A 12,505-nucleotide genomic window follows, 5' to 3' on the forward strand; every position below is an offset into this window, starting at 1 on the left:
AGTATGATTGGCTGAATTTGAAGGGAACACTGAGATCTTTGGATGTCAGTCGAAGTAGGATTTGAAGACAGAGGGCTTACATGTATTCCTGAAACATATATATGACCCCCAGGTCTTTTGGTTCTTTAGACAAGACTGAGGTAGTAGTAAGATGCTTAAAAAAGCATCTTCTTCTTACCTGTAATCTGAAAAAAATTAACTTGGAATTGTTGAGATATGATGAACATGGTTGCTATAATACCATTTTTTAGTCAATTTTCAGAGTGGAGTCATACACTCAATGTATCTCCATGGTTCTGTATACAATACAATTCTCTGTACAACATAATTTATGCAGCTGCATATACTGCGAAATCATTTTCCTTATTTTTGAATTTGCCATGTCATATTTTTTGAACATCTGAATTCCAATGCATAATTAAGTCTCTCATCCTCACAGTTGCAATGAAAATCTTCATGATATAAAAGGAATGTAAATCAAAATGCAGACAGCTTGAGACAATAACTGCAGGAAGTGTGAACTGTTCTGCTTTCCCATAAAACACATCAGTTCAGATACCCAAATGGAATATTTTAAATGTCAGCATTTACTACTGATGAAGTTCACCCCAGACTGATCTGTTTTGGAATGACTGCAAGGTGCAATGATGCACAGAAATAAGACTCTGCTCAAGATTGGAAGGGACACAGAGCGAGAAGCTGAAGGAACCCTTATTTTTCAGTCAATTTCTCTCTTTATCCAGAAGCTGAAGGCTGTGTCTATGTCTACACTGTGATTGCTACAATATAGTGTTGAGATACCTAAGCAAGTCTTAACTTGTCTAGTCCAGATATAAGTATCACCAATGCTGTTGCAGACATCTCAGCACAAGTGTAATTTCCCTTGATTCCTGAAAACTGGAAATTTCAATAATTAAATCTCTGTCAGGGACAACATAGATATCACTGGATACTCCATATTTAAATGCAAAAGAATTTATATTCCTGTCTTCATAATCTAGATCGTTTCAGCGTGAATCTGAGAAAGACAAAAAGGTGAAAAGTCTTTTAAAAATGCAATATAATTCACCTCACCTGATATAACCTCTGAAAATGGGGGTTTGGGATTTTGCTGGGATTAAATAGGTCCTCATAAGTTTCTCCACCATCATCTTCGCAAACCAAATTCATAGAATCAATCAAAGAGTCCACAGCAGACAACTGATCCGCTAAGGCAGCAATCACATACAAAAAAAAAATAAATTCACTTGCAGATGGCTGCATTTCTTGAAACAGTTTATAAATGAAGAATCACTTCACAATGTGAGATTTTGACCAAGTCACTACATGCCACAGAACAGACTGCAGACATAGGTATGCCAATAAAGAATGTGGATAACAGACACAGTAATAAACCCCCTGCTTTATTTAAGGACTACAGTGTAAATATAAAGCCTTTTTTTTTTTCTTCCCCAAGACCTCAATTACTGCTGCCTTTCTGCTTCCATTTTTCTTCTTTTTCAAGATGTTTTTATTTGCAACAGATCATTTACTGGCCACTTAGAAAATACAAACAGGTCGTTTGAAAAACTAAAAAGTGTAATATAAATTTTAAAAGTTAGAATTGCAAATTAACACAGTGAACACTAGTCAGCTCTTGCTTTGGTAAGACAGGTTTTAGATTTGTTCTCAATCTGCTGCTTACAGACAGAAACAACCCAGGATGCTTTATAAACTCTGACGTGCAGAGGACCATTCAACGAATCTCACAACAAATTAAAGAAGTGGAAGTGGATTTTGAACCGCATCTGGTTGTGCTTATTGCTGTGCAAAATTCTCAGAACAGCCAGTCAAGCTTTGTATGTCAGCATGTTTTACAGCTCTCCAAAGATGCTCTCCACCTGAATCTTGACACCAGTCAGTGCAGGTTTTAAAAAAAACAACACACCAGAAAAAAAATAGTCTCTGCTTTTGTACATCATATGAACAGGCCATACTGCAACAGGCTACAAGACCAGCTTTGTATGAATCTCAGGACTAAATCTCTGATCTCTATCACAGAGATCCTGTGAGACTATAATCTCACCACCCAAGCCAGATAGCATTTAACAGGACAGTTTTAAAAAAACTACATGCAAACCTCAAGTCTGCTCAGCCTACAACTAAGCTGGCAAAGTTTTGATAAAGGCTTTACACTTCAAGACCGCCAAGGGCTGGGTTTTTTACCTTAAACCAAAATAATAGAATATTTGACTTTCCAATGAAAACATGTTAACTCAAGAGTGTCTGAAAGGGAGACAAGTACATTGCTTTGTTCACTTGCCCAGCAAAGGACTATCTTACCTGTAGGAATGCATTTTTTATTGTTTTTCAAGGATGAGAATATATACTGTCTTAAGTCTTCCATGTAGGGTAGTTGCACATAGATGAGACACTGAGCAAAATGAAGGAAGAAACAGCTGAGGCAGAAGAAAAAAAACTAAAGCATCCCAGCGTGCCCTATTGGGGCAATATAAATGAAAGAAAAATCCAAATATGTAATATCTGTGTGTATCAAAATACTTAAATGAAATACTTAGAGAGCAACTTACAGTTTTAAGCAGAATAAAACATGGCATTATTATATTATATGGCAATGGTGAAATTTCCATTTAAATGTGGGTGGAATAAAGACCTCCCAGATCACATAATCCCTTTTTCTTGTGCAGAGTTCCAACCAGAGAAGCTTTAAATAACCCAAATATTGGTGCTTTGGGAAGTTTTATCATAGCTTGCTTTGTTTCAAAGTCAAAAGCTGGTTTTATTTTTTTTAACTTTCTCAGCCTAGGTATTTTCCTTACTCAAATACCTCCTCCAGTCTATACCGTCCTAAATAATTCCTTTCAATCCTTTATGCTTATACCCTGCAAAAGTCTGAAAATTGCTATGTCCACCTCCACCTTCTTCATTGCTTCATCATACTACACATATTTAGCTTTTTCAATAGTCTCTCATAAGTAAGATCAGTGCAAACATAAGCTGCAAAAATTCTGACTCTGTTGCTTCTGGATCCCAGAATTTTTAAAGAAATTATTTCTAATATGATTCTGCTGTGTACAGAACTTTCTCTTTTCTTTTTTTTTTTCCCCAAGAAAGAGACTTAATTTTCTTCTCCATTTCTTTAATATAACCTTTTCAAGTAAATAACCCTCTGAATTTGAACAACAGCTTTAAATGCTCTGAGCTCCTCCCCTCAGTTCCAGTTGACCTGGAAACCTAATGACAAGAGCATAGTTGGACGTGCTTGAAATGCCAAGTCAACAATCAAATTCAGATTTTGTACTACCAGGCAACCTGAAGATAAATCTGCACTTTAAAAAAATGAGAGTCTAGTGCAGCTTTGGGTTATTCACAGAGACACAGGTGGTAACACAGCAAGAAAACAGTGATAAATCATTACACAACTATGTGATTGCACTGTTTACAGACACCAGAAAACTTGTGATTTCCAGGATAACAAAATGAAATTATTGCTATGTTATTGAAATAAAAATCAGCACTATTTAAATCTGTAACACTAACAGAAGCATATGGCATTATTTTTCCATGTGTTCCTTTCTAAGAAATTTTCTTAAAACTATTACCTTCTTGTCCTAAGACTTGGTACTATTTCCTAAAAGCACTCTGAAAAGTCACATTGGTTTCTTCAGGTGTTACACAATACTGAAAATTCATATGGTTCAAATACAGTTTGTTAATTAGTATTTGTAAAATAGGAATATGGAGGCTCTCTGCAAAAAGGTAATAGTACAAAATTTACCTCGTATGTATCCTTAATGTATGGAAAAGCGACTCCAACTTGTGGGTTGCATCTTCTATCATAAGCATAACGCACTATGGCTACCATATTCAACTCATCCAATGCATGGACAAGGGCAGAAAAAGCAACTGCTGCATTCTGAAAAAGAAAATGTCTAGAGAGTCATGCAAGTTCTCATTAGTCTGCTGAAATCCATCTTTCACAGTGAATTCAACAGCACTGATTCAGTCGAGACTAGTTCCCATTTCAGCTATAACTTCTACATGTGCATTTTTCATGTTCAATGAAAGAAACAGCAGAAAGGTCAAATCTCATTGTGACACTGGATCCATTGAAAGATGAGCAAACTTTGAATCCAGCACATCCCACCTTTTCAACTAGGTGTGTGGAGCTCTCAGAAGTACAAGAGGAGAGAAATAAAGGGAGGGAAGTCAGACCCTTAAAAGAAATTCTAATATTTAAAAAAAAAAGTTGAGGTCTGTTTAAATAACATAGTGACAGGGGACACTGTTGCTCTGCATGAGAATGGACTAAAGCATCAATTCCCCATGCCCCTGCACAAACATAATATTTACCAGTTTCTCATTATTCATAAGATATGGTATTCATTTTGGGTCTAATCCAAGTTCTTTTCATCCTAATGCATTAAGCTGCATTAAAATATTTTATTTATTAACACAGAAAGACAGGACAATCTCTAATGCCCTACTATTCTTTTCTGTTCCACTGCAGAACACTTCCAGCGTCAAACTTCAGCTCACATTACCTCATCATCTTTCGCTGCAAAGACCTTCAGAACCTGGTTGCCCATGTAGTAGTGTCTCTGGATCTACAGATGCAAATAGCCAAGAGTTAGCTTGATCTAAAGAAAAGGTCACTAATGCAACTGGACCAGTTAAATTATGAAACAACTAACATATCACTCCAGTGAGAAGCCAGAAAAATTAATCACTGTGCACAGTTAAAGCTCTGTATATGTTTCATATCTCCATTTATCACACAATATGGATGCTCAGACATTTAGCAGGGTATTCTCATACCTTCCTATTCATGTGCAGAAATGAAAAGACTACAATACTTGCAGCTGTTATTAGTCTGAATAATACTGTACTAATGCAAAACTCAGTGTGGAAAACCATAGCAGTCAACAAAGGACCTAAACCTAACTGACATCACATCTATGCTATTAAATTTTCCTAGCAGATACATCAAAAAGGAGATGAAAAAAGGTCACATCCTTAATTAATAAAGCTAATTCAACAGCCACTTGAAGTATACAGCTGCACTGGCAAAGAAACACTTCTATCAGAAATTATGCTGTATATGAACATGGCTGAGCTAAAATAAAATACAGTTTCGTATTTCCACTGCTGGTGCAGCTGGAAATACAGAGGCTGCAAGACACACCCTGAGAAACCCTGCAATAGTGGAAAATCCACCACAAAGACTGCACACTCCTATGAACACTGTTTAAAATGACCTTCCTTTGGTAAAGAAAAACCTCTTCAAATTACACTGTCTCCAAACTAACCTGGAGTCTCATTATTTAGTAAGTTACCATAATGCTGTTCAAGTCAGTGACAACTTCCACCAGAGCAGATCTGTTTAATGTATTACAGCACAATTCTTCAACTCAGATTATTCTACCTACAACTATTATTTGCTGTTCTCTCTTTAAAAGCTCAGGACATTTTATGTTCAGTATAATATAAATAACCAGACGTGTGTATCACTACATCTTTTTTTGTTTGGAAAAAAAAAAAGTCCCTTTGTAATATTTTCAAGTATTATTTTTTGATTTACATGGCATTGCTTATAAATTAAAAATCAAAGTTTAAGCGGCCTCTGATCTTCTTTCCTGAGGGATGTGAATAACTCAGAAAAATAACATAAGGTGGTTCTATTCCTTATTTAATTATGTATTTGGAGCTGTTCCAGTTTCTCTAGTTAATAATAAATTATCTTTTCTCCAATGTTTTAAAAAGAAACAATTTAATATAAAACATACATTTGAATAATGTCAGTATTATCATTCTAAACAATAAAATTCAGAAGCTAAGAATAAGGAAAGCACGGGTCTTGAATATTCTAATTGTAGGTGAAAACTTTCTGATGTCACTATCTCTGCAGTGTAATTTTGATCTTGGAATCACACCTGAACAACTTTTTTTCCACTGAGGTCTATGAAACTACTATTGGGCATAATTACTCACACTCCTCGTTAAAGAACCAGAGTATGCTTTATTTAAGAATAGGAATCCAGACAAGAAGGACATCATAAAAATTATTAAAAGCAATTACTGTTTAGTGTATTGACAAAAATATAAAACCAATTTGTTAATTCTTTAAGGCATATTTATATGAATCAAAATATTCCTACACTTAGTTATATTTCTATAATTATTAACTATGTATCTGAAGGCATTACCATGCTATCTGACCAATGCTGGGAAAAAAAAAAAAAAAAGAATCCATGTGAAATAATAGCTCACTTGGAGCATGATTATTCCTATCTGTTATTGAAAACAGAAACTAAGAGGAAAGAAGTCAGACTTCAAGTCAAAAAAGGAGGCCAGCCTCCAGCTGAAGAAAATGCTGCATATGCTGCATCTTACAGAATTAATTGAAGACAGTAAGATTCAACTGTAGGCAAATGACAAGGTGAAAAGATGCCAGAAATTGTCTCATTGAAACACTGGGTTCAGACACAACATATCACTTGTTAGATCCAGTTTCTGGTACAGAATTTACAGTCCCTGGCCAGTTTAGGGCATATAAGCTCAAGTGCAACATTTCCTCAATCAATCACTTCCCATGCAGAAGCTCCTGTGCTACTTAACTTTAAGCTCTGAATGTCCTCAAGGAGCAACCAGGTTACAGTTCCCATTTAGACTGGCTTCTCATTTCAATAAATCAACATAACTTCCTGGCTTCTCAGTTAATAATATGCTTTGGACCACTGCACTGCAGTAGTCTAAGGGCATATCTAGCAACGTGAAAGACTCTCTGTGCCACCTTTACTGTAAAGTAAAAATATGTTTAGTTACATCCATTCGGGAGTAAGCTTCCACAGATACTTCCTATTTCATTAACGTCTTTCCTTCCTCATAAAGATAGTGATTCTTTACCCTTCATCCAGGGCTCTATTATATTCAGGCAGCAAGACATTTCAAAGAAGAGCAGGAGGGCTGAGAGCTCTCAGAACAGGAGGCACAGATCTGCCCCTTCAGTTTAGAGTGGAGAGGGGGACTGGGTGAAGGGAACTCCAGGAAAAGTTTCAGTCATCCTGTGCAATATCCCAGAGAAGAGTGGGAGCAGCTTGACATTTCTACCAATTACTGGCACTCATATCCCTGTCCTTTCTCCTCACGTTAACATCTGCTGTTTTATTAGTCCTTTGTCAAAGCCTTTCCTAATGCTTAAGTCCTGGATTTTCTGCAGGAAATCACCCTATGCTAGTCAGCTTTTATGAAGGTACTTGCCCAATGTTTAGTTTCTTGAAACTTCCAGAGAAAACAAATGGCAACATTAATACCACAAGTATGGGGAAGAGCATACAAACATCAAGTACCTCACTGCAATATGGAATCTTTTTGAATTATCTTCATTTAAGTTCCATGAAGTCTTCACTATATTTCATTTTTTGTTAGAGTAGAAACAAGAAACAAGCCACAGTTCATACACTAATCCTTATGGAAAAGAGAATGAAGGCAATCAGTTCTCAGGGTTTCATTAGTATTTCTCTAATGCGGAGGGAGAGGCTTCTGTTAAACAGAAACACTTATGGCTGGACAAGGCCCAAAAAGGCTTCTTGCATGACCTGAACAGAAGAGAGATCACCTTGTGCTGCCGATCTGGCATTACTATTCAAATTTGTGAGATGAAAAGAGACTATAACACCTCTGTCTACACTTTGCTGAGATCTGAGTACAGTGGCTCTGGCTTCACTTGAGGGCCCAGTGGCCATGTTTATGAGGTTCTCTCCTTCCCAAGGCAACACACTGTTTGTATGTACTAGAATCAGTAAGTAAGTTGTCCTGATTACCTGACGCAGATGCCCCATTCCCAATACTGGCACCTAGTACACCACCACAACTTCAGTGAATTCCAGATGAAATCCATTGTCATGAAACCAGGATGAACAGCAAGAAGTTTAGTAACTACCTGAGAGGATCTGCTGAATCCCAAAACAGAAAAACATTTTGCTTCTGTTTTGTATTTCATTTGCTCTTCATCTTCCTTGGAAAAAGGAACTATATCACTCCCATAGCGAAACCCTGAAGAACAAAAGAAGAGCATCTGGTAAGCATATGGGCCTACAATTCTAACACTGAAATTAGCTCTCTGAATATTTTAACAATCCTTGCATGCCCCCCAGCTACACTCCACGCACGCTCATCAAATTCTTTCCCTGTTAACAAAAACCCCACACTCCATAGACACATTTTGTACTTCAGGAACAGCAGTTGCACTCCTCATGCACTCTTTTTGTAACACAGATACCCTTGTAGACAGCAGAAAAGAAAGTAAGGGAACTGAACATCTTGCCCACAAAGTTATCCTCATAGAATAGATTTAAGCATATCAGACTAAATCTCAGCAAATAAGACTGCAACGCGCACTGCAAACATAATTAAAAAAAAACCCAAATATACCACAAATCATGTAAAAGACACCAGAAGGGATCCAGAGAACAAAAATCTGTTACCAGTGAAGCAGTCTGATACACCCTCAGACACGACTGTGTCAGTGTAAAACCGATGTCAGTGTCGATGTAAAACCAAAACACTCTTGTATGCAGAAGTGGTCTTTCCATTTATTTTTGTGTTTTACTTCCCATGCCTGACATTACAAGGATACCTCCATAAAACAGGAAGCTGTTTCTCACACTTACCACCTGTTCCAACTGCTTGTTCTCCCACCTCGAACTCTAATACCCTCCCTGAAACATCATCACTTTATTATACTGTCACAGATTATGGACAATATCCTCAGATGCAAAACAAGCAGAAAGAACAGAGGTAGATCTCTGTATGAAAAACCTACACGCAGATACATTTTCCTGGAAGCAGGCAGAACGAAAGAAATTAAGTACAGGTGCTTCAAATGCAAAATATTGTCTAATTACAACATTTCTACAGAAGTCCAGGAGGCATCAGCATCTATTTAACTATTAGAAATACCACATCACTGATAGAGCAATTTTTGTTCACACTGACCTGTTCAGCACTTCTTTTTGTTAGTATTCCACATCCAGTCACCAATTTAGGCAGTTAGGATATCCGTAAAGAACAGTCATAAATGTGTCAAAATATATGCACTATAAAAAGTAGATTTCTTTTTTCTTTTTACTGAAAGTTTAGAAGTTATAAAACATAAACAGACTACTAGATTTTAACTATAATTTCTGCTTCAAGAAATAAAACAGATCACACTGTCATTGGGACTGTGTCATCTTCCCAGTTGCAGAATATCTTAAACAGCTGTTTATCCAATGTTATGAAAGTATTCACGTTACCAGTACCAGATTTGAAAACAGAATGGGAATAGCAGCACTATTAACTACAGATCTGAGGTAAAGCCTTCCACAGAACACGGTTTAGAAAACTGCAATGACTTCTAAGTTCCACCTGGTGGTATTATTAGTAGTAGTATTACTGGCAAAACCAAGAATTTTTAAAATACATGAAGACAAGAAGTCTCACATAGCAGTCTATGTTCTATCAGCTTAAAGGGCTTACATTATAAGATCACAGCTAGGCTTCAAAGTATAAAACTAAAAGGCACTTAGGTGATTTAAGAGTACAAGCCGTTATCTTTGGGTTGTGTTCTGGGTGTACATAATAAAGTCATACCTTGAATAGTATCATCTTTTGGAACCTCTGTCTCATCATCATCATTCAAGCAGTAAACAGTTTCTTTTTGCACATCATCTTTTCTGTGGGTTTTAGCGTCCACAACTGTCCAAATCTTTTTCAACTTCTCTTCTGTGATCTTTATACCAGAAATCATAGAAAAGGATCATTTAACCTTTCAGCAGGATCCCGAATGCTTACCAGAATATGTGAAAATTTCTCAGACCAAGTCCTGCATCATTTTGCCAACAAAGCACTAATAATGACAGCCCCAAATATGCACCCTTACTACCACAGTGCTTTTAACACATTGTTTCATCTGTATGAGATCTAATACCCGAAGTACATCGTATTGACTGCATTCTTGTCTTGGTTATTCATTAAATTCAGGGCCTAAGTCATGGGACTGGAAGGGGCAAGAAAGAAAAAACGACTGAATGTTTCCCAACTACAGGGAAAGAAAAATGCTTTATTTTCTAGGTAAAACTGATGGTATACTCAGTGAATGAGAATTAAAAGGGAGAACTGGGCAGAAAACAGAAATGACAGAACAGATACATCAGCTGATACCACAAATCTATTCCTAACTCTGATCCAACTGCTGTATGACCTAGGGCTAGTCACTTGGTTCATGTTGCTTACTCTCCCAAGCTTAATTTGTTTTGTGTGCAAACACTTTTGGGAAAGGACTATTGCTGTGTATTTGTACAGGTCTGGCACAACATCCTAATTTGAAAAAAAAAAAAAAAACAAACAACCAAAAAACCAAACAAACAAACAAACAAAAAAAACAACCAAAAAAAACCAACCAACAACAGAAAGCTGGCAGCAGAGAAGGCTACTATGCCTGCTTTTCAAAACTCAGATGTTTTGAAAAACTCAGAACTCCTAACAAATCTTAGTGAAGCCTTAGAATATTGGCCAGACTCTTAGTCTTGGGTTCAAAAAAGAAACCAATTAACCTCCATTTCATCAGTTCCATCAGTGCTGCCATGCTATACAGTTCAGTTCAATAACTGGAATTTTGCAAACTTTCTGTGTTTTAAATACACTTAACTTCTTCCTAGCACTGTGTAAATGACCCACATAAACTGAATGGGAAATAAGACTGTGCACAAGTGCTACCAAACAGTATAAACAAGCTGAAAAAACACATCTTTTTTCCAAGTCTGAAATAACAATAGATGCAATTCAAAACAATAGCTGGTAAAACACTTATACCCATTTTACATACACATGTCCATAATTCCTCTCACACTTAGGGCTTAAGAACTATATATCTGAAGTCTCACTGAGCTGCAGACACATACACTCATGCTGAACGGAAAGCTTCGCTCAGCCACAGCATTCCTAATCAGGTTTGTCAACTTCAGCATCATTAAGTGTCAGAGTGTAGATAGCAATTACTTCTATTTTTGTACATTGTGAATTTTAGTTATTCAACATATGTGTACAATATGGTGAAGACAGAGTTGCTGTGGGAACCACAGTTTCAGATGTACTGGCTTCTATGCACATAAAATCTCTACCAAAACAACATCCAAAATGATTACAACTTATTTTCTTAGCTGTAACAGAAAAACATGCAGCTGCACCCAGCTTGCTGCCAAAATACTCACTGATTTGTAGGCAACGATCCTTATGGACAAATTAGAACCAATAGTGAGCTGGCAGGGCCAAGGCATAGGTCTTCTTTCTATTTTCTTAAACATTGAAAGACGCTCCAGGCTCTCTCTAAATGAAGAAAACAGAAGCGAGCTCCAGTGAACTGTAATAAAATACCACAGACAACACACCCTCTTCAAGGAGATGCAAGTGTCCAATTGTTTCAGCTTAGACTGCATAAAGAATTATAAAATAAACTGTAAGAATTAACTTGTCAGAGATTGAAATGAAGAGTATGAAAAAGGAGGTGGTACAGTAAATTAGTCCCACCTCGAGTCCTTATGATGGTGTAACATTAGAGCTTAAAGACAGTATGTTAGGTCTTGTAATGAAACTACACAACTGCTTATTAAGCATTTTACATTTATCTATGCTCACCCAATTAAAGCATGTAGTTAGTTGAACAACCTACATTAGAAGAGGCTCTCTAAGTGGTAAAATGTTTCCTGCAGTGAAGGTGAAGAAATAAAGGATTCATTTTCAATTAAAAGGATTTTGTTTGTGTGGCAATTAACTTTTGACACTTTTTAAAAAATAAAGAACTAATGAAGTCATATTGGGGTATTCTGTTAGACTGAAACAAGTTACCTTGAATATTTTTAGCCTAAACAGCGTATATATAGTTTATAAAGCACAACCAAAAAAAAGCACTGTAATGATTTTACGCTAAAAAAGTGTTAATTGCACAACTTTAAGGAATGGAGTCTAAAAATAAAAAAATATAGTAGAAGTAACTTATAATATATGACTGTGAAATCAAATAAGCTTGAACCATGTAACAGTTTTCAATTAATATGAACTGTATTGCCTATTTTCCTGTAAAACTGCAACGATGAGAAAGCATTCAGAATTTTTTTTACTGCATGATGAAGTAAAGATAAAACAATGTTGACCTCACCTTTCTCACATGACAATAAAATCCCAAATCTGCCTCTCTCTTGACTAATTTAAAGCACTTGCCTGGCAGAAATTAGGATCAACTCCTAAAAACCTTAGTACAAAATTCTACTTCTCAAGTTTCTTAAGGTGAGTAGGGTTTAAAAAAAAAATCTAATGAAATATAATGAAAGGAGGAAATGCACTGGGATTTTTATAATAAGATAAAGACTACATTTCCTTTTTTTCTTCCTTGGGGAAAGGAAGGGAGAATTTTTTTTTTTCTGGTAATAGTGACATCAACATAGGATTTTACAAAACACCCTCTTAT

The 12,505-nt window shown here is 36.3% G+C and overlaps 1 protein-coding gene across 1 annotated transcript in view; it reads right to left on the reverse strand.

Moving 5' to 3' along the window:
• Window positions 1–12,505, reverse strand: part of XRCC5 (X-ray repair cross complementing 5) — a 52,137-nt gene that overhangs the window by 24,771 nt on the left and 14,861 nt on the right. The window contains exons 7-13 of the mRNA XM_054381241.1: window positions 11,253–11,367; window positions 9,634–9,772; window positions 7,943–8,055; window positions 4,545–4,607; window positions 3,779–3,916; window positions 2,323–2,413; window positions 1,075–1,208 (exon numbers count right to left, since the gene is read on the reverse strand). Of these exons, the coding sequence (XP_054237216.1) occupies window positions 1,075–1,208; window positions 2,323–2,413; window positions 3,779–3,916; window positions 4,545–4,607; window positions 7,943–8,055; window positions 9,634–9,772; window positions 11,253–11,367 (793 nt within the window). The remainder of the gene's footprint in view (window positions 1–1,074; window positions 1,209–2,322; window positions 2,414–3,778; window positions 3,917–4,544; window positions 4,608–7,942; window positions 8,056–9,633; window positions 9,773–11,252; window positions 11,368–12,505) is intronic.

This window comes from Indicator indicator, chromosome 5 (genome assembly GCF_027791375.1).
Source record: "Indicator indicator isolate 239-I01 chromosome 5, UM_Iind_1.1, whole genome shotgun sequence".
Classification (NCBI taxonomy): domain Eukaryota; kingdom Metazoa; phylum Chordata; class Aves; order Piciformes; family Indicatoridae; genus Indicator; species Indicator indicator.